Genomic DNA, 21,700 nt, shown 5'->3' with positions numbered 1-21,700 from the left:
GGATCAAATTCTTCTTCAAAAATTGAGATTCAAGAGAACGAGGCTTCAGCCTCAGAGATTGGCTACAGATTGTTTTCCGCTGCTCTCTGAGATACGTAATGATATGCTTGCATGTGAAAAAGATTTATATATACACATTATAAGGGGGCAAGAACCATGGGGCCGCCTGCTGAAATCTGTATTCCTATTCACTGGTAATGCTTGCCCCCTCGCCAAACACGGAAATGGATTACCAGAATTCTAAGAAGAAAACAATCACTAAGCACAAACCTAGCACCATAAAGGTAATTCAAGACGTACACCTTAAGTCTCACTGAAATGAAAACATCCAAGGGACGTCAAAACGTTTGTTATCCAATCCAAATTTGTTCTTCAACTAGAAACTAAAAACTCAGTTTACTAAAGAGGGGAAGCACAATATAACGGGTTTGTAGGTTTTGCCATTGCTTGTCAAGCCACTCAGGTTGGAGCCTAAGTGCTCAACACCTCCACCATCCCCACAAGTGAGGCTAGAGTGCAGCAACAAAGGCCATAAAAGCCCATTGAGACAAAATTGACCATATAACTAAAGAAGACCATAGACACTACTTCCCTTAGCATTGGTTTTCTAAAACAAACCTTTCATTTCTTCTTGGCAGCGGACTTGGTAACCTTGGCACCACTTGGATCCTTCTTCTCAACACTCTTGATAACACCGACAGCAACAGTTTGACGCATGTCCCTAACAGCAAAACGGCCAAGTGGAGGGTACTCGGAGAAAGTTTCCACAACCATGGGCTTGGTTGGAATCATCTTAACAAATCCAGCATCACCATTCTTCAAGAACTTGGGCTCCTTCTCAAGCTCCTTGCCAGACCGCCTGTCAATCTTGGTCGTAATCTCAGCAAACTTCACCGCAATGTGGGAGGTGTGACAGTCAAGGACTGGGGCATAACCATTTCCAATTTGGCCAGGATGGTTCATGATAATGACCTGGGCTGTGAAGTTGGCAGCTTCCTTTGCAGGATCATCTTTGGAGTTAGATGCAACAAAGCCACGTTTTAGATCCTTGACAGCAACATTCTTCACATTGAAACCAACATTGTCACCAGGCAGACCCTCTACCAAAGACTCATGGTGCATTTCAACTGACTTGACTTCAGTAGTGAGTCCACTTGGCCCAAAGGTGACAACCATACCGGGTTTAATAATACCAGTTTCAACACGACCAACAGGAACAGTGCCAATGCCACCAATCTTGTAAACGTCCTGTAGTGGGAGACGAAGGGGCTTGTCCGAGGGCCTCTTGGGCTCGTGAATCATGTCAAGAGCCTCAAGGAGGGTAGGGCCCTTGTACCAGTCAAGGTTTGTTGACCGCTCAATCATGTTGTCACCCTCAAATCCAGAGATTGGAACAAAGGGGATCTTATCAGGGTTGTAACCGACCTTCTTAAGATAGGAAGAAACTTCCTTCACAATTTCATCATACCTGGACTTGGAGTACTTCGGTGTTGTCGCATCCATCTATATCAGATCCAAAAATAAAGATTTAGCAGGAACCAGACATGAAAACATCTGATCACCAAAAAAACATGCACATAGGCTAAATTACAAAAACCTGATTCTGTTAAACCCTGGATAACAAAATGTGGATTGACAAGCACTACAATATATTCCATCTATCTAAAGAAAATGGGTCTGTTGTGCCAGATGCATCCATCTATTGGCCATTAATTCTATGCCTCATCACAGAGGGTTAAGGAAAGATCACCTACAGGAGCAAATTTCTGTTTGTTTTGAAATGTAAAAAACCATGCCATAAATGGATTCCAAATGCAAGGAGCAATAGTAATAATGCAATACCTTATTGCAACAGCAGATCATTTGCCTGACACCAAGGGTGAAGGCAAGCAAAGCATGCTCACGGGTCTGACCATCCTTGGAAATACCAGCTTCAAAACCACCAGTGGTAGAATCAATGATAAGCACAGCACAATCAGCCTGTGAGGTACCAGTGATCATGTTCTTGATGAAGTCACGATGCCCAGGAGCATCAATCACAGTGCAATAATATTTAGTGGTCTCAAACTTCCACAAAGCAATATCAATGGTAATACCGCGCTCACGCTCAGCCTTGAGCTTGTCCAAGACCCAAGCATACTTGAATGATCTTTTATTCATTTCAGCGGCTTCTTTTTCAAACCGCTCAATAACACGCTTGTCAATACCTCCAAGCTTGTATATCAAATGACCAGTGGTGGTCGACTTTCCAGAGTCAACATGACCAATGACCACAATATTAATGTGAACCTTCTCCTTACCCATTATAAAATTTTAGCAAGAATCTGAAATTCAAATAAAAGAAATTAAAATAAACATAAAGGAAAGAATATGCCGCTCCACACTCAGCAGAAACATAAATAACAAGAGAAGAAAAACAGACCAATACAGTTACAAGCCTCAGCAAAATAAGAAATCACTCAAACATGAAGCACATCTCTAACATCAACCTTCATTACCAAAATTAGTGAATCGAATTACTTCCAAGATAGAAGAATTTCCACCCAGAATCCTTAAATAAATCATCACAATATGGGCCAGAACAATCAAGCATCCCAACAAACAATATTCCGCCTTTGCCAACACCTTTATCAGAAAACAATTCCACTGCTAACTCAGGCTTGTTTTCTTACAAGCCTCCCAAAACCAAGACATAATTACTCGGGCATGGGCGCATATATTATGAGTAGCTGTCTCATGAATGTCTATACCAATGTAGAAAATAATCTTATCAGCAATTCCAGTTTGTCTTAAATCTAGAAAACACATAAATAATCTGGCAAATCAATTAACAGGGTCCATCATATATCATTAAATTAAAAATAAAATAATAAAATAATCATCCATGAAAAATCAGCATACATGCTCATATGCATCCCAAGAACAACACGGATGAGTAAATTTCCAAAACTGAGTAAACAAATAAGACACACCCAACCAACACCTTGGTCATGAATTGCTATCAACACAAAATTACAAACGTACTCAACTAAAGCCATACCTAAATCCAATTAATTTTCCATTAAAGAAAACAGAGATTTCCCAATCCAGGAGTCCAAAATGAAGAATGAAAAAAACATATAAATATGTTCAAAACATGAACACTATAGATCAAAACCCATCAGAAATTTACAGTATTAAAATTCAAAAATCGAATCGAATCAGGATGCAGATCAAGATCACAGAACAATCAACCGAACCATAAAAAACACAGAAAATTTATCATAAACCAAAAAACAAAACTAGACCACAATCTTCAATCTCAAAGGGATCAAACACACACCACTAAACAGATCAATTTTTCACCTAATCGAAACAAGGAAAACATATAAGAGATGACAGGGGCATGATGAGTACATAATTAGATCGATAGAGAAAGAAAAACCGAACCTTTCTTTAGGTCGAAAATGGCTCTCTCGGAAAATAGAGAGAGAGCGCAGAGGGCAAAGGCACGAGAGGGAGAAGAGTGAAAGGCTACTTCACTTTATGTACCACTATAGGTCCATGGTGTGATTAGGGTTTCTCTCTGAGCCGTTGGATTGAATAATCCAACGGCGTCAGGGAAACCCTATGTCATTCTTGGAGGTTTAGACGCGAATCGAGACGTCCGTCAGCGTCGTTACTCCATCTTTATATTGGAATTCCTATTTTAGCCCTAGATAGGAATAAGAATAGGAATGGGTGTCACATTCCATTTCCGTCTGTTTCCATTTCTGCCGCCTGCATATTCGTTCTGGAATGCCGATGAGATTGCAACAGCTGAAAAATCATCATTAAGTTAAATTTTTTGTTTTTATTAATATGTAACTAGTGTTAAATTTATGTATTTTCTATTTAAATATTATATTAACTATTTTAATATAAAAATTAATAATTTGGAAAAAAAAAGTAATTTAATTATGTCCAAATATCCCAAAATATTATAATTTATTACTATAATAAAAATTTTATAATAATTTCGAAATTATGAATTTAGGATTAAAAAATGTGTTTCATTACTAAATATAATTCATTATTTTTTTCTCAATTTGGGAAAGAATATTAGATTCTAAATTTTTATTTTTCAAAATTAATTGGAATTGTTAATTTTAGTAGATATTTAGATGCCTAAATTATATTTTAAAATTTTAATAGTGAAATCAAACTTCAAATTAATACAATGCTTAACCAAAATGAAGATTTAGATTCAAGACTAAAAGCCTTAGAAAAAGGAAAAGGTCAAATTGAAGAATCAAAAGAAGAAGAACAATTAGAAGAAGGATAATCTTTTCAATTGTTTGTAAATGCTATTACAAAAATGATTAGACAAAAATGGCATATCAAAATAAGAATCTTTATCAAACCCGACTTTTCAAAAAATTTAATTGCTTTAGTTGATTCTGGTGTTGATATTAATTGTATTCAGGAAGGATTGATTCCCTCTGAATATTTTGAAAAAACTCTGCAAAGAGTTGTTGGTGCAAATAAACAAGCTCTTGGTGTAGAATTCAAAGTTTCAAATGTTCATGTTTGTAATAAAAATGTTTGTTACAAAATTTCTCTTCTCCTTGTAAAAGACATGAACAAATAAATCATTTTAGGAACACCTTTCTTGAGCCTTCTCTATCCCCTAACGGTTGATGAAGAAGGAATTAAAATAGTTTATGAAAACCAATAAATTTGTTTCTATTTTCTAAACACTCCTAAGGTAAAAGAATTAAATTATGTAGACAAACAGATAAACCTAATTCAAAAGAAGAAACAACAAATCAAATTTATAGGGAAAGAAATACATCATAAAAGAATAGAAGAAAATCTTTTGAATAAAGATGTCCAAATCAAAATTGAAAAGATTAAAAATCAAATTGAACAAGATTTATGTTCCACTATCCCAAATACTTTTTGGAATAGAAAGAAACATAAAGTTTCTTTGCCTTATGTGGAAGGATTTGATGAAAGTCAAATTCCTACCAAGGCAAGACTTATTCAAATGAACACTCAACTGCTTGAGTATTGTAAAAAGGAAATAAAAGTTTTATTAGATAAAAGTCTAATTAGAAAGAGTCACTCTCCCTGGAGCTGTGCTTTCTATGTTAAAAAACCTTCGGAAATTGAAAGAGGTGCCCCTAAACTTGTTATTAATTACAAGCCTTTGAATAAGATTCTCAAATGGATAAGGTATCCAATACCTAATAAAAGAGATCTTATTGGCCGCCTTCATAATGCTTCAATTTTATCAAAATTTGATATGAAGTCTGGATTTTGGCAAATTCAACTTAATGAAAAAGATAAATATAAAACTGCATTCACTGTTTCATTTGGGCATTATGAATGGAATGTAATGCCTTTTAGTTTAAAAAATGCTCCCTCAGAATTTCAAAATATAATGAATGACATTTTCAATCCCTGTACTAATTTCTCCTTAGTATACATTGATGATATACTTATATTTTCAAATTATTTGGAACAACGTTTCAAACACTTAGAAACTTTTCAAAAAATTGTAAAAGAAAATGGTCTTGTTATCTCTGCCCCTAAGACCAAGCTATTCCAAACTAAGTTTAGATTTCTAGGATTTGAAATCTATCAAGGTACTATCAAACCTATTCAAAGGTCAATTGAATTTGGAAGTAAATTCCCCGATGAGATTAAAGATAAAACCCAACTTCAAAGGTTCTTAGGAAGTCTAAACTATTTGTCAGACTTTTTCCTTAACCTTAGAACCACTATCAAACCTTTGTTTGCTAGGCTTAAGAAAACTCCAAAGACATAGTCAAACTGGTCAAAATTCAGGTTAAGAGTCTTCATTGTTTAGGAATACTTCACCCATATGCCTTTCCTATTATAGAGACAGATGCCTCTAACTTAGGATATGGTGGCATACTCAAACAAGATTTTCAAAACAAAATCTCCATTATCCGATTTCATTCTAGGATATGGAGTGGACCTCAAGAAAACTATTCAACCATCAAAAAAGAAATTTTAGCCATTGTTTTATGCATTCAAAAATTTCAAGAAGATGTTTTCAATAAGAAATTTCTTCTTCGAGTGGATTGCAAAAGCACAAAATAAATTCTTCAAAAGGATGTTAAAAATATTGTTTCAAAACAAATATTTGCAAGATGACAGGCTATCTTATCAGTCTTCGATTTGGGAAAGAATATTAAATTCTAAATTTTTATTTTTCAAAATTAATTGGAATTGTTAATTTTAGTAGATATTTAGATGCCTAAATTATATTTTAAAATTTTAATTAAAATTATATTCTAAATTTTAATTTTAAATAATGAATTTAGAAAAAATTATGAAATTTAATTTTGTAATGAATTTGATGAATTATGAACCAAAAAAATGATGGTAAAGTTTTGGTTTCATTTCTAGAATTTTGTAGATTCATTTTAAAGTGCATATGAGAATGATTTTACAAAACGGTTTATAACATTTTTATTAAAAAAATTCAAATATTAGAAAAATTAAAAATGTTTTATAGAATCACGGTCAAATGGACTCTAAATGATTTTTCAACACTATAAATGATTTTTCAATTTTTTAAAAGTGTTTTCTAAATTTTAATAAACATATAATTATTTTTTAAATACTTTTAAGCTAAAAATGCTTCTTAAAATTACTATCAAACAGAAATTATTATATAAAAATAATAATATATATTGTGTGTAGATATGAATATTTTTTAAATATTTAAAATTTAAATAACCAAAACATTTTTACTTCTTCAATTTTTTTAAATTTGAAAGAAAGGTTTTTTAACTTTTAAGAAGACAAGGTAAATTTATATTTTTATATAAATTTTTATTTATTTTGTATAGGAATTTTTAAAAAATAAAAATAAAATTAAGTAGGATTTCTAAAGGTGAACTAAATCATTTCATTAAAAAATAAAATTCCAAAAATTCGTTTTTTCAACAATTAAAATTTTGTCTTAATTATTTTTAAACCCAAATCAAGCAAGACTCATTTTTCTTTTATTTTCTTTCCTTGGATAATCATGATAAATTTTTTTTTGAAGGATTTATATTTTTCTTTTATTTTGTTTCTTTTTATTATATTTATAGAAATGATAATTCAAATTTTTTTTTTTTTTTTTACATTTTACTTTTCCTTCATATTTTTTCTTGTCCATTTTTTTTTTCTCTCTCATACGTTTCAAAAATTAGACATAGTATTAACGTCCTAAGTAGAGATGGAAATTGAGAAGTGCAAATTTTTTTGAAAAAATTATACTTAAAATAAATTTATCAAACCAACTTGTAATTTAAAAAAAAAAAATTATAAAAGATATTTTTATCACAAAAATAAAAAACTTTTTGTATAGTGATTTTGAGTCCATTTCACATTATTTTAAAAATATTTATAAATAAAAATGAGATATTTGGTAAAATTTAGAAAATATTTTTAAAAATATTAAAAAATAGAAAATAACTCCATGTGTATTTTTGGAAGTGATGATTCCACTCAAATAATTTTGTACAGGTTTAGTGATTAAAAAATTTAAAGTTATTCTATAAAAAATAATTTTAAATTTATGATAATTTATATCAATTCGATTCTACCTGCAACACGTCTTGTGAAAGAACGTGGTGTAAAAAGTTTAGGGCAAAAATGTCATTATTATTTTTTATTTATTCTTCAAGCAACTTTTTTTTTTGGTTAATATATATATATATATATATTTTTCTTGTTTTTGGGAAAAAAGTTCAAATATCTTCCCACAATTTTTCCTTACAATCCACAATTTTTGGTCTCTCTTTTGTCTCCCTCATTTTAGTTTCCTTTTTCTTTTTCTGCAATTACTCCCAGGAACCAAACAATCTATACGCACTGCCTTGCCCAGAAGTTATTAGTGGATTTGCCCATCTTTGTCAGCTAAACTTCACCAAACCTTTATTTTTTCTCGCCTTTTCACTCCCAGCAAACTGCAAAATATACTTCTTCATTTTCCTGCTTTCCTGTAAATTACTTCTTAAATGATAAAAGCCTTAAGACCCCAGGTGGGATTTGCTACTAATAATGTTAAAGAAACTGTTTTATCAAAGCTCAGAGCTGAACAGTCGAGCAACGAATACATAACCTCCCTCTGCAAGCAAAAGCTTTTCAATGAAGCTATCAAGGCATTTGAGTTCTTGCAAAAGAAAACGGGTTTTTGTTTAACTCTTAGTACTTATGCCTATTTGATCTCTGCCTGCTCTTATCTGAGATCTCTGGAACATGGTAAAAAAATTCATGACCATATGCTGAAATCCAAGTCTCATCCAGACTTAACTCTTCAGAATCATATCCTTAACATGTATGGGAAATGCAAGTCGTTGAAGGATGCTCAGAAGGTGTTTGATGCCATGCCTGAGAGGAATGTAGTGTCGTGGACCTCGGTCATTGCTGGGTACTCTCAAAATGGTCAGGGGGGTAATGCACTGGAGTTTTACTTTCAAATGCTGCAGTCAGGCGTTATGCCGGACCAGTTCACGTTTGGAAGCATAATAAAAGCTTGTTCGAGCTTGGGTGATATTGGGTTAGGGAGGCAGCTGCATGCCCATGTCCTAAAATCAGAATTTGGTGCCCACATCATTGCACAGAATGCTCTTATTTCAATGTACACAAAGTCTAACCTGATTATTGATGCGTTGGATGTGTTTTCTCGGATGGCAACAAGGGACCTGATCTCATGGGGTTCAATGATTGCAGGGTTTTCGCAACTCGGTTATGAGTTAGAAGCATTATGCTATTTTAAAGAAATGCTCCATCAGGGTGTTTACCTGCCCAATGAGTTTATATTTGGCAGTGTTTTTAGTGCTTGTAGTAGTCTCTTACAACCTGAATACGGAAGGCAGCTGCATGGAATGAGTATAAAATTTGGGCTTGGGAGGGATGTTTTTGCTGGATGCTCACTTTGTGACATGTATGCAAAATGTGGTTTGTTAAGTTGTGCAAGAGTAGTATTTTATCAGATAGGAAGGCCAGATTTAGTTGCCTGGAATGCTATCATTGCAGGGTTTGCTTATGGTGGTGATGCTAAGGAAGCCATAGCGTTTTTTTCTCAGATGAGGCATCAGGGATTGATCCCAGATGAGATCACTGTTCGTTCCTTACTTTGTGCTTGCACAAGCCCTTCAGAACTTTATCAAGGTATGCAGGTTCATGGATATATTAATAAAATGGGTCTTGATTTAGATGTTCCAGTGTGTAACACTTTACTGACCATGTATGCAAAGTGTTCAGAGCTCCGTGATGCAATTTTTTTCTTTGAAGAGATGAGATGTAATGCGGATTTAGTTTCTTGGAATGCAATTCTTACAGCATGCATGCGTCATGACCAGGCTGAAGAGGTTTTCAGATTATTAAAACTAATGTGTATTTCTCAACATAGGCCTGATTATATCACTTTAACTAATGTATTGGGGGCTTCAGCAGAAACTGTTTCTATAGAAATAGGGAATCAAGTACATTGCTATGCTTTGAAAACTGGGCTTAATTGTGATACTTCTGTCACAAATGGGCTCATTGACCTGTATGCAAAATGTGGATCCCTTAAAACTGCTCATAAGATCTTTGATTCAATGATAAATCCTGATGTTGTGTCATGGAGTAGTTTAATTTTGGGGTATGCTCAGTTTGGATATGGAGAGGAAGCTCTCAAACTCTTTAAAACAATGAGAAGGCTGGATGTTAAGCCAAACCATGTGACATTTGTTGGGGTTCTTACCGCATGCAGTCATGTTGGACTGGTGGAAGAAGGGTGGAAATTGTACGGAACCATGGAAAAGGAGTTTGGTATTGCACCAACCAGAGAGCATTGTTCTTGTATGGTCGACTTGCTTGCTCGTGCTGGATGCTTAAATGAAGCAGAGGGTTTTATTCATCAAATGGCATTTGATCCAGACATTGTGGTGTGGAAGACACTACTTGCTGCCTGTAAGACTCATGGGAATGTTGATGTTGGAAAGCGGGCTGCAGAGAATATTCTGAAAATTGATCCTTCCAATTCTGCTGCACATGTGTTACTCTGCAACATATATGCTTCTAAAGGAAATTGGGAAGATGTTGCCAGATTGAGGAGCTTGATGAAACAAAGAGGTGTCAGGAAAGTTCCAGGTCAGAGCTGGATTGAGGTTAAGGATAGGATCCATGTTTTCTTTGTGGAAGACAGTTTGCATCCAGAAAGAAATAAAATATACACAATGCTAGAGGAGTTGTTGTTGCAGATGCTGGATGCTGGTTATGTTCCATTTCAGAAATAGGCTTGGGGTGAACCATTGCATTGAAGAAAAGAAAATTGAACATATATCCATATGTTTCAGAACATGGAAGGAGACTCCTGGTTTTCTTGGAGTGTTCCAGTTTAAACCTGGAATTGATTCAGTCAATCATGGACGGTATTTAGGGGTATGTTTTTCTTCATAATTATGCTATGTGTTTCTCTATTTCATTTTGCTGTCACTTTTAGTTCTGCTTTCCTGGGAATTTGTACAAATTAAACACTTAGTGGAACCAAAACTTGAACTTCTACATTTCTAGCTGAATAAAAAAAATATTTTTTTTGCATAGGATCTGGCACAAAAAAAAAATGTCTTATCATTCATGTGAGACTGGGAACAAGCATTTGATCTACTTGTAATTAGCACACTCCACACAAGCACACTGACTGAGACCAAGTGATCAACAACCTGATTCAGCATCTATAATTGGTGCTGGATGGTGTTTACTTAGATGGACCTTAGCAGCATTCACTTTTGACTTATAATTCTTGAGTAGACTTTTCTAGAGTTGGATTTATTTTTACTTAATGAGTGAGAGCGTTGAGGAGAGTTTGATTAAAGTTTTAATGATATTAATAAAAAATTAATGGCAAAAATTTTTAGGCAACTGTTTCAATAGCTTGTTTAATGCTAGGATTGATCACTAGAGGGGAAAATTTTGCCACCAAATGAAAGCATGGAGCATTATTGCTTAAGTAGCTTGTAAGCAGCAGTCTTACTAATTAAGGTTTCCAATTTGCTTTTGCACACACTAAATCTATGTACTGTTTACAGTGAAATATATTGTCTTTAATTTCTGAGACTTTCTTGGTGTGTAGGTAAATCAGTTCATCAGGCACTAGCAAGAAGGTCAGCATAAGGTTGCAGGTATTTTCTCATAACCATTATGTCCTTTTGTTTATTTCTTGATTGAGCCTTTCATTTCAATTCTGCCATTGCCCGATATGTGTTAAAAATTGTGATTCTTTATACAGGACAAATATGGAGTAAAGGAGATGAATGGAAAACAAAGGCATTGTTTTGACCCAGGGAGAAAGGAGGGAAGAAAAGGCAACAATTTTGTCTTAGTCAAGAGAGGTAGGCATGGAAATCCAAAATGACACCATTTAGAACATCATTTTGGCTATTGGAAAGAACTAATTTAAAGGTATGGAAAAAGCAGCATGAAGTCATCACCCTAGTCAAAGTAAAAGTAAACCTCTCCATTTCATCCAACAAAGAATTCAGAACCCCACTGTTTCGAGGTTCAGCAAATTCAGAATCTACAAGAGAGTTGTTTTAGAAAATGGATAAACTTGGAAGAATGAAAAGTAAAAAGGCTTTTCTCATAAAAATCAGTAAACAGCTTCATTTTGGCCATGGGTAAAACCATATAGAGCAGAACAAATGTCATTTAATCAAACGAAGAAGGATAAATTAAAAGTAAATGTGAAAAACTTGAACAATGTCTTTACTTATCTGTATCCACTATCCATAAATCTGGAGCATATGAACGAAGTTATAGAAGTACCAACATTTCTTATGAAGTCTCACTATTTAAATCATGGCCTATGGTTTGAATATTTACCGATGCCTTCATCACATTTATATCATGTGGACAAGTTTATTAATAGAAGAAACTAATTTGTAGGAGAATGTGACACAGGCATGATCACAAATACTTTTCATTAGATTTACTATAACTCTTCGTATTACTGTTGAAAGTTCTATATAGGAAAATGTATATTCTTTTGAATTAATAGTAACTATGCTTATTACTTTGTTTTCCTGAATTACAGTTTGTATATTTGAAGAAATTGATAGAGAAGAAGAGGCATGCTGTTGTAGTTTGAGCAATATCAAATTTCAGTGGCATTACCTAAAAGATGTGAGATTTAAGGCTCTGAAGGGTCTGAAGATGAGAGGATTCTTGAGTGGAATACCACCTAGAGGCATTCCTGACTCTTGTGAAAGGTCAAGAGTCAAAACCGATAATTCATGGAAGTGATGGTGAGAGCAGGATGAACCGTAAATGGAAGTAGGGATTATGATCTCATTGAACAAGTAGGTTGGGTGGAAGGCTCAGTGATGCATGTAATATTTGCTTGTTATCCCATTTCCCTAGAAGTAACTATCTTCCCAGGATTCCTACAGTTCTTTGGTTATATTTTCTAACTAGAGGAAGTTCATGCAGTTGCTACTTGCTAGTAAACAAGCCTCGGAAGCTACTGGTGAACCATGTGGCTAGATGCATGACATCAAAAGAAACACTTGCACATTTGTGATGTTGGAGCTTTGGTTGTTACCTTTTGATCGTCTTCCAATAATTAAGGCATTAGCACAGAACATGGATTAAATTATGCAAAGCATATATAAACTATTGACCTCTGGAAGTTATCCACATTGATCCTATTTTGGGCTAGAGTTCCAGCGCATTGCAGACATGGAGGTTATCAAATTTGACAAGTAACAATGCATCTGCTGCCTAGTGAAGGTGGTGCCAAAATAGAGCCCTCAAAATCAGGACTCACTACTTGTGTAGGTGAAAGCAGAGGTGGGGTTGATTCATTATTCATCTCATTAGAAAGTTGATGAACAGTGTAGTAGAGGTAACCAGTAAAGGAATTCATGAAGAGGTGGGGTTGTCTGTTTTTGGGAAAGAGGGGAGAAGACACAGGCGCCAAATGATTTTTGTAATTGCGTCTTTTTATGAAGCAGTGATAAATTTTTGAATTGGAAGGTTGATGATACTTTATCATATATACGGTTATACTGGCAAGTTTAAAATAAAAATAAAAATAAAAATAAAAATAAGGTCTCAGTTATATCCTGAATTGAGAAGTCCAGACTTTGGATTAAGAATTTAATGAACATTTGATCCACATGTAGAGACTTTGTTATAATCAGAGATGAAAGGTGCATATAACTTTTGTTTGTTGCATTTTCTGGGTATCTGGAGCTTATGAAATATGAATCAAGTTATGTAAGAATCCGTCAGCCCAACATTCAGGTCCATTTTTAATGAACTACAGTCAACTTTGGAGTAAGCTGAATTGCTAAGCTTGTAACGTGCCTAGCCCAAACTCGATATTCAAACATGCCACACTACTAAATGTAAGGTCGTGTTTGTTTTTTTTACTGAATAGAAAAAATCAAATATCTTAATTCTTTCTATTTGGCTAAAAGTAACTTATTGATATCAAATAACATAGTTAAGTTAAACATATTGATAACAAATAATTATATTAGTTGATATCAAAAGGTTACTTTTAACTAAATAAAAAAAAGTTAAATATTTTGATATAATAAAAAAATAAATCAAATATTTTAACATTTTCTATTCAACTAAAAAGTAAATGAGAAGGATTTACGGTGAAAAGGGAAGATTTCAAAAGATTTTAGGTATGAAGAGAAGTTTTGGTTAATGAGCAAAGGGCGAATTAATTGAATTCTCGTCACAAAGATGCAACAATTTTCCTTTTTCTGTTTGGATCATTTGAATATTAGAGGCAAATTAGAAGATTGGCCAACGGTTTATAACAATATCGTCACTGTAATTGGCCAGTTGCCACTTTGCTGATCATTTTGATCTGGGAATGATCCACAAAGATCCGGAACTTGGACATGATCCCAAGCCCCCGAGTCCTCGACTCTAAAATGTCAAAAAAATGACTAATACAATCTCATCTCCCTCTTGCAAGGGAGAAGAAACAGCAAACTGAAATCACAAAAGCCTAAAACAGTTACAACAAAATAGGAAATTTTCTAGTGGCCTTGCTCTTTCTGATCATTTGGCCAAGTAGATAGATAATCTCCTCGCGCCCTTAGTATTTCAGATCTTTTAGCCAGGTCAATGTAGAATCTCTTTGCAGCCTTGGTCTTTCTCATCTTTTGGCTTGGTGGATATGGAATCACTTTGCAGCCTTACTCTTTCTGATCTTTTGGCTTTGTGGATATAGAATCTCTTTGGGGCCGATGCTTCTTCCACTTCAGTTTGGGCAAGGCCATAATCCAAGACGGAACCTCACAGCCAGAAGCTGCCATCACATTTGCAATGTTCCGCAAAAATGGAACATCATCTTCTGTGTAAATGGTAATAGCCTCTCCTGTCCTTCCTGCTCTGCCAGAACGACCTTTTTCAAAAGATTAAAGAAACTCTGTTTCAGTGACTAGACGAAAAATACTCCAGCAAAAACTGTATAAAAGTTACTTTTAAAAGATTCAGCATACACCCTGAACAATGTATGTATCAAAACTATTTGCAGACTAAGACATTATTTGTTAGGGGAGTAAATTATTTGCTGACTCATGTAGAATAGAAAACAAACATCCTGAAATAAACTTCAAAAATAGCTCATCTGTAATTCAGTAGATCAGCTAAAAGCCTTATCTTTTGTCATTCCAAGAGCAGTTGTTCATGGTTGCTGTTAGGAAATTAGAAATCATTAAAAAGGGGGGTAATATGAAACATAAAAACAGGAATTCAGGGTTAGAATTCAAGAACTTCTGATCCAAATTTTGTAAATTATATTATTTTTCCATTGTTAAGTGTCAAATTTTTGAGAATTTTATAAAGTGCACAGAATTTTATACATGAACTTGATACATCTGGGAACATATTATTTGAACTAAAACAATGGTAAATTGAAATAAAAAGTCTTGTTACATTGCATGCTTTAAAGAACTGGTGCATTACAATCATTTGTTGCCATTCTGTTTCTGGTAGAAAAGAAGAAAACTATATTAATCAATATTACAGGTAGATACATATGGAGATATTTACACCCCTACAATCCTATTAACAATTATCTCAGAGCAGAGACTCCACTGTATATGAACAATTTTATATCCACAATCGAGGCATTTGACACATCCTCTTCACTTCTTTATAGACAAACATACAACATTCTCAAGTTATTTACAAATTTTGCCTTTTTAAATTAGTCATTGTTTATGTAGCTCATTAAATTTTTTTTATAGAAAATGTTCATCAACCCCTTTTACTCTCCATCCACAACAACGATTTAATAACTATACCTACATTAAAAAAGCTAGGATCAAGGGGTGGTTGAGAAACATACCAATCCTGTGAATATATGCAGCAGGAGAATCTGGAAAGTCATAATTAATCACACAGTTAATGCCTTTGAAATCCATACCACGAGCAATAACATCAGTTGCAATCAAAACCCAAGTTTTCCCGGCTCTGAAGTCATCCACAGCATTTTCTCGCTGTATTTAAGTAAAATCAATTGGCATAAATTAAACATGAGGGTAAAGAAACTTGGAGGCATAAAAATCATGATTTATATCAATAGGCAGCTGAGTAGAGAGACAAATCTTTCTTTGTGTCATTCAATATTAACAAATATGATAATAAATAATATTGACATAATACTGATGACAATAGTAAAATAAGACCAAGTGAAAATGTAGCAATAGATGGTCGAGAACAATTGGACCAAGTTTCTTCTTTCCATGACCACTGGGCATGTACAGGTTACGTCTAAGAACTTATCAAGTTCTGACAGCTAACACTCGAGGTTTATCTCTTTTTCTGGATAGGCAAAAAGAATACATTGGTAGAAGTATATACCAAATTGACAAGTAATTACCTGTGATTGGGACAAATCAGCATGGATAACATCAACTCTAATGTCATCAAATGCCAGTTCCGTGTAGAGCTCCTTTGCACGTTCCTTGCTTTGGACAAAGAGAAGAATCGGTGGATTCAAACTCTAGCAAAAAGTGTGACACACAAAGGAATTAATTAATAAATTAAATATACTCCACTTGAAATTAGTAATAGGGACAATCTAATTAAAAAATGTAAATAAATCGCAGAGTCAATCCTACGAGAAAGAGGATCATGGTCAATAAGTTTGAACACAGCATTATGATCATAATGAGCATTTAAATGGTATGTCAGTACATGGTTGAAGGACATTTCTGTCCAAACACAATATGTATCCTCTCATCATGAATATACCACTCATAACCATTACCATAGCACTTCCATAAAAGATGCACACCAACTAAATTAATCAACCAGAGTGAACTCATATTATTAAATGACTTCTGACAAGAACAATGCATCAGGAATATGATCCTAGGACCAAAAGCAAACCATCAATATTTATGCCCTTTTTATTTTTTATTTCAACCAGGAATCCCCTTTTTTTTAGTTTAAACATAAATTTTGAAATCTCAAACAACCCTTGCACATAGTTTGGAATTCCAGACAGGGAGCTTAATTAGACCTCTACCTGGAATGGAAAGGGACTCTATACCTTACCCCATTGTTACCAATGGCTTAGTGACCTAGTCCGACAAAGAAGCAATAGAAAATCCAAGCAAGCTCTTTAGCCTGTATCTCCATTCAATCTACAGGCTTGAAATCATAGTTCCAGTTTGATTATTTTGATTTATTTGCTATTTTTAGTACATACTCTATCGATAATTTTAATGACATAAAAATTGCGAGATGGATCAGCTTTCCACCACAAGCATGTCAGCAGCATACCTCTGCAAAGCTTTGACGAAGAGCAAGAAGCTTCCCCTCTTCACTTCCAGCAAACACCAGTTTTTGCTTTATAAGTTCAGAAGCAGAATTCCTGTTCAAAATTTCAAATGAGCACTGAATTAATAATAAAATGCAAACAAAGCCTGCAAAAATTGTGGAAGAATATTCATCAAAACCATTCCATTCCATTACCAACAAACCAAACCCAACTCCTTCCCCACAATCACGACCCCTTCCCCATCATAAATGTAAGGGACCACACAAATGTTTTCAAGGCATGATATTAAACATGATGCACATCAATGGAATTACAACTTGCTTTAGTGGTAAAGAGATCCATACTTCCTGCCAATGATGACTCGAACAGCATCATGCATTATTGTGCGAGCAAGCTCTTCAACAAAATCAGGTAAAGTAGCACTAAACAATGAGCGTATTATTGAGGGATTTGAGCATGCTTTGACCACGGCATCAATCTGCTTCACCAAGCCAAGCTCAAACAGTTTATCTGATTCATCCAGGACAAGATACTCAACCCTGCACAAAAGCAAAACTCAAGCAGGAAGGCAAGTTAGTTCCAATTTATTGTGCAATTTTATTTGTTTATGTTGGTTTTTCTTTTGATAGGCAAACAGACAGAATGCATTAAGAGGCACCTAGCAAAAGTAGGGAGTGCAACCAATTTATTGTGTCAATTGAATGCTGGTTCTTCCCACACGAGCATGGACAATTACCATAAATGACCTTCAGCAATTTTTTCAGTCCATTCTTCTTAAGAAGTTAGATATGCTAATTATTCCTAATTCACAAGGACCATGATGGTTCTGAAATTTCCTTTGAATGTAACAAAACAGTGTTCTACAAAACAAAACCCTGATCCCTGAGATATATCAGAATCAGCAGCTTCAGTCATGATACAATCCATCACAAACAAGGAGTAAAAAGTAATGTCTCCAACAACAGTTCCCAAATATTGAAAGATACTTTGATGTGTCATGATAGATAGCACCACGCAAAAACTTCTGTATTTTGTTTCTTTCATTCTTTATTTTCCAATAAAAACATGAAAAGGAGACATAACAGGGCACTGTAAAAGTGCATGTCCTAAAAATAAGTATGATAGCTATTCCATTCTTTTTCCAACAAAAATAAATAAACATGTAAGTCAACTCCAAGTCCACTTGTAGCAGGTTTAGTCCCTTTAAGCTCAAGTTTTAAAGGAAGCTTCAACATTATAGAAACCTCAACCTAACAACTGTCACTCTTAACTACCCAGGTTGAGTTGAGTCATTCCTTCTTTGCCAATCAAATCTATTAAGGGTTATATCCTCCATTTACATCCTTGTGATCATATCTTTCAATAGCCACATCCCCTGCCAGATCTTTGAACATCATCCAATTTCTCACTGCTTCTACCCATGTCCTTTCTGGTGTATTTATTGTCATTTTAACTTCTTCAACTTTGAATTAAATTACTCCTCCATGCCTGTGCATTCATAGTCTTCATCACACAGCTCAACCATCTTATATGAGTTTCCCTTATGTTGTGCCACCCGTAACTTCTTATAGATGTACTTGTTTCTTATTTTAATCGTATTAACATATTTGATTTATCATCCTTTTTCTGCTATTTTTTTTAAGTATTTTGCATCTTAACAGCCCAACATTTTATGAAGCACAGTTAGTTTTGTAACTGTACTATAGAATTTCTTTTACTTGGAAGGTTAACTGTAGCACATTACTCCATATGCACTTCTCTGCTTCACCCATCCTACTCCAAGCTTCATGTTTCAGCATCATAGCAATATAAATATAACATGACCCAATCATTGGAACAATGTTCAATTTTGTAATAACAAATCACCATGCAATGCCCACATCTGAAGTTGAACTAATTTGCTATCATAATTATTTAGTAATCATTGTTTAGGAGTATATCAAATAACAAGAAAGAGCACATTATAAACAACAGACCATTATATATACACACACATACCACAAAAAAAAAAAAAAAACAAACAAACAAACAGTTTTACCCCCTTTTTTGCACTCTTTTATCAGCCAGACAAATGGATACTATGAAATACTGTAATGGGCACTTCAGTGCAGTCTAATGTGCAACCTCTACTTTTCATTTCAATACTTCAAGAAGGGTTTTTAATTTCTTTACTTTTGATGCAAATATTGCACAATCATTCTGCATCAAACTTCATCATGTTCATTCTTTTGGTGTTTCTAACAAATTGAGGAAGTTTGCATCAACAATACATTAGAAATCCACGTACCTGCTTAAATCGAGCTTTTTTTTGCGGATAGCAGACCGCAGGCGCAGAGGTGTAGATATGAGTATATCACAAGGCAGTTTTGAAATATCACCACTTCTTAAAAGTTCTTTAGTCAATAACTTGATGTAAAATTTCTTCCCTTTAGCCAATTTCTTGGACTCTCTGGCTGTCTGAGCAGCTAGCTCCCTTGTAGGACAAAGGATAACAGCCCGGATGCCATCCTTTGATGCATGCTGATTGTATGCAAATATCATCAGAGAAATTCAAGCATTGATCTTCAACAAAGTAATTGAAAGACTTTAAACAGTACCTTAAGTTTCATAAGCATTGGACACACAAAAGCCAAGGTTTTTCCAGATCCAGTAGGAGCACAAGCAAAGCATTCGCGTCCCTAACACAGAACAAAATAAGTGTTAGGAAAATAAATAAAAACCAAAACACCCTGAAAACACTAAATTAGATAACTCATATAATCGTATTAAAGATCTAATTAAGTTACAGATTATAAAAATCCAATTTTTGGGATAACCCAATGCACCTAGGGGAGGGTGACTGGATGGAAGAAGTAAGAAGAACTAAAGTAAAGTTAGCATAAATGGAAGACCATACAGATAGTAGTACTGGAATAGCCTGTCTTTGAATTGGTGTTGGCTCTTTAAATCCAAGTTCCGCCAAGTTGTGCAATAAATATGATTCACATCCATATCTGTGAAATAACCAAATAAATTTTTATGTTGATCAAAAACTACAACTAAGTAACATTTTAAGAAGTAAAAGAACACCATGTAGGTAGAAGCAATAGTCTTCCAAGGTGAGAGTCAAAAAGTTGGATATACCAGGGATGGAAAAGAAAAAGGTTAAAATAACCCAAGTTAACTTGATTTATTTTCCATTGTGAATAATTTAAATACATAGAGATGTGAGCCAACAAGTAATTAAACCTAGCATCCATACGAGGTTTTGCTGTGTAGAAGATGCTCCTAGTTCCAAATCCCCCATACCATCTTATATATGATCAAGTGTATAATTTTCAAGAAAAAAAAATTCTATCTTAAATTCACTTGACATACATCTTTATTAAAAATACAAAGAGCAGCAATGATATTATTTATGGGAAATGATTTTTATTTTATAGGCATTATTTATACGAAATGCCTTACAAAACATATATGTTCCAAAGCCCCAACACCATCCTATAAAAACAAAAAAGAAAAAAAGAAAAAAAAAATTCTATCTTAAATTTTCCTGAATCATCTTTCTGAAAAGTCAAAGAGCAGCATCAATATTATTTAAACGAAATACTTTACAATGCATATAACTGTGAAGCAATTTAAAGTGAAAGATATCATATGCGCATGGTGGTCCAAAATTAAGAACTGTGGAAAAAATAAAACCAAATACCTTGAGCTCAACTCTGAAAAATTCTCCAAGGGAGATGGAACATTATTTCCAGAAATATGAATCTTATGCTTCTTCCGCAAAAGCGCATCCCTCTGAATTCATGAAATAAGAAAAATTTTAAATCGAACTCAAACAAAATAAAAACAAATATGACCGGAACCAATAATAATGAAAATAACAACAACCTCAATTTGCCGATTGAGTTCCTTCTTTGCTTGAGAAAGTTCGCTTTTTTCCTGGTCATTCTGCTGGATTCCTTGAGCGGATGATTTTGAAGTCTTGAAGACATTGAATCCTTCTACAGGATCTGATCCGAACACAAGTATAACAAAACACATTTATTTAGTAGGAAGTTGACAACCTTCACCCTCATCACCAACACCGATAACTTACCCGCAACCGTTGCCTTCCGCTTCCTCTTCTTCACAGGCCTTGCCCCCTCCTCTGCTTCAGATTTCCCACTCTCAACCAAATCATCACTCTCTTTTTTCTCCTAAACCAAAAAAGAAAAAGGCAAAAGTTGGAATTAAAACAAGTCAAACAAACTAAAGCTTCCGCTCCGCCATTCATTTATTTGGACTTCATTAAAAAATTTCTTAAAATTTCCAAGGTCTTCCGAGCAACCAAACTGCGAATCATTGAGAAGAAAAACCCTACCTTAAACCTGGAGAAATCGGCGGCGAACTTCTTTTTGTCGAAAGTAATGCCGGAGAACAGAAAAGAGGTGCCTTTCTCCATCGCTGCAACCTTCTAAATTTCCCTCTAATTCCACTAACTAATTAAAATAAATGAAACATACGAAAACCTAGGGTTTGCTTTGGTAGCCAATGGCAGCGTGCCACGTATGCACACAACGCAATGCATACATTTTCTACTGTTAATTTTCCAGTGGTACAATGAATTTTAAATTATCATGTAATAGTGGAAAATTTATGATAAGGAGTAATAGGTTGATAGTATTAAAAGAAATATATGACTTTTTTTTTTAAATCCAAAAAGGTTAAAACATATTTAATTTTATACCATGAAATTTATTATTGAAATTACATTTATAATATTTTTATTTAATAATAAAAAATTATTTTATATTTTATAAATATAAAATATCACATAAATAAATAATAACAAATTAACTTATGGATATTTTCTAAAAAGTCTATATCACATTAAGGTGATATTTATTTATTTTTTGAATAAAAAATTAAATATTTAGTTTTTTCTAT

General features: G+C 34.0%; 3 protein-coding genes across 5 annotated transcripts; 1 reads left to right on the top strand and 2 right to left on the bottom strand.

Annotated features, from left to right (window-relative positions):
* Positions 1 to 259: 259 nt before the first annotated feature.
* Positions 260 to 3,811, bottom strand: LOC100244821 (elongation factor 1-alpha-like). The gene is made up of 3 exons (XM_002279562.5): positions 3,430 to 3,811; positions 1,843 to 2,324; positions 260 to 1,503 (listed from the first exon to the last, which is right to left on the bottom strand). Exons 2-3 carry the CDS (start codon positions 2,302 to 2,304, stop codon positions 622 to 624), a joined length of 1,344 nt encoding a protein of 447 aa, XP_002279598.1. The 5' UTR covers positions 2,305 to 2,324; positions 3,430 to 3,811; the 3' UTR covers positions 260 to 621.
* Positions 3,812 to 7,753: 3,942 nt separating this feature from the next.
* On the top strand, positions 7,754 to 13,024 carry LOC100854969 (pentatricopeptide repeat-containing protein At3g53360, mitochondrial). Of its 2 annotated transcripts, XM_010655237.3 has the most exons (5): positions 7,754 to 10,416; positions 11,108 to 11,156; positions 11,264 to 11,366; positions 12,068 to 12,332; positions 12,463 to 13,024. In XM_010655237.3, the coding sequence occupies exon 1, from the start codon at positions 8,004 to 8,006 to the stop codon at positions 10,269 to 10,271; it is 2,268 nt and encodes a 755-aa protein (XP_010653539.1). In that variant the 5' UTR covers positions 7,754 to 8,003; the 3' UTR covers positions 10,272 to 10,416; positions 11,108 to 11,156; positions 11,264 to 11,366; positions 12,068 to 12,332; positions 12,463 to 13,024. The 2 variants fall into 2 exon arrangements, with proteins under 2 accessions (XP_010653539.1, XP_010653538.1); XM_010655236.3 differs by having other exon boundaries at positions 12,068 to 13,024.
* Positions 13,025 to 13,816: 792 nt separating this feature from the next.
* LOC100267132 (DEAD-box ATP-dependent RNA helicase 57) lies at positions 13,817 to 21,259 on the bottom strand. Of its 2 annotated transcripts, none has more exons than XM_010655238.3 (12): positions 21,135 to 21,259; positions 20,871 to 20,970; positions 20,663 to 20,784; positions 20,478 to 20,569; positions 19,686 to 19,782; positions 19,387 to 19,467; positions 19,077 to 19,309; positions 17,134 to 17,328; positions 16,792 to 16,882; positions 15,884 to 16,006; positions 15,350 to 15,500; positions 13,817 to 14,692 (listed from the first exon to the last, which is right to left on the bottom strand). In XM_010655238.3, exons 1-12 carry the CDS (start codon positions 21,213 to 21,215, stop codon positions 14,655 to 14,657), a joined length of 1,404 nt encoding a protein of 467 aa, XP_010653540.1. In that variant the 5' UTR covers positions 21,216 to 21,259; the 3' UTR covers positions 13,817 to 14,654. The 2 variants fall into 2 exon arrangements, with proteins under 2 accessions (XP_010653540.1, XP_002279705.1); XM_002279669.4 differs by having other exon boundaries at positions 13,817 to 14,401.
* Between the last annotated feature and the right edge of the window lie 441 nt (positions 21,260 to 21,700).

This window comes from Vitis vinifera, chromosome 8, assembly GCF_030704535.1.
Source record: "Vitis vinifera cultivar Pinot Noir 40024 chromosome 8, ASM3070453v1".
NCBI classification, from domain to species: domain Eukaryota; kingdom Viridiplantae; phylum Streptophyta; class Magnoliopsida; order Vitales; family Vitaceae; genus Vitis; species Vitis vinifera.
Note: the sequence above shows the minus strand (reverse complement) of the source record. Positions and strands in the feature narration are given on the sequence as shown.

What these genes read in the sequence shown, in the direction of transcription:
- LOC100244821 (XM_002279562.5), bottom strand. Translation starts at nt 2,304, where the DNA reads ATGGGTAAGGAGAAGGTTCACATTAATATTGTGGTCATTGGTCATGTT. An exon ending in TGATCTGCTGTTGCAATAAG is followed by an intron (nt 1,504 to 1,842) that starts GTATTGCATTAT and finishes GATCTGATATAG; the next exon opens with ATGGATGCGACAACACCGAA.
- LOC100854969 (XM_010655237.3), top strand. Translation starts at nt 8,004, where the DNA reads ATGATAAAAGCCTTAAGACCCCAGGTGGGATTTGCTACTAATAATGTT.
- LOC100267132 (XM_002279669.4), bottom strand. Translation starts at nt 21,215, where the DNA reads ATGGAGAAAGGCACCTCTTTTCTGTTCTCCGGCATTACTTTCGACAAA. An exon ending in CTATTCCAGTACTACTATCT is followed by an intron (nt 19,468 to 19,685) that starts GTATGGTCTTCC and finishes GTTCTGTGTTAG; the next exon opens with GGACGCGAATGCTTTGCTTG. An exon ending in TGCATATATTCACAGGATTG is followed by an intron (nt 14,402 to 15,349) that starts GTATGTTTCTCA and finishes CTTTTGAAAAAG; the next exon opens with GTCGTTCTGGCAGAGCAGGA.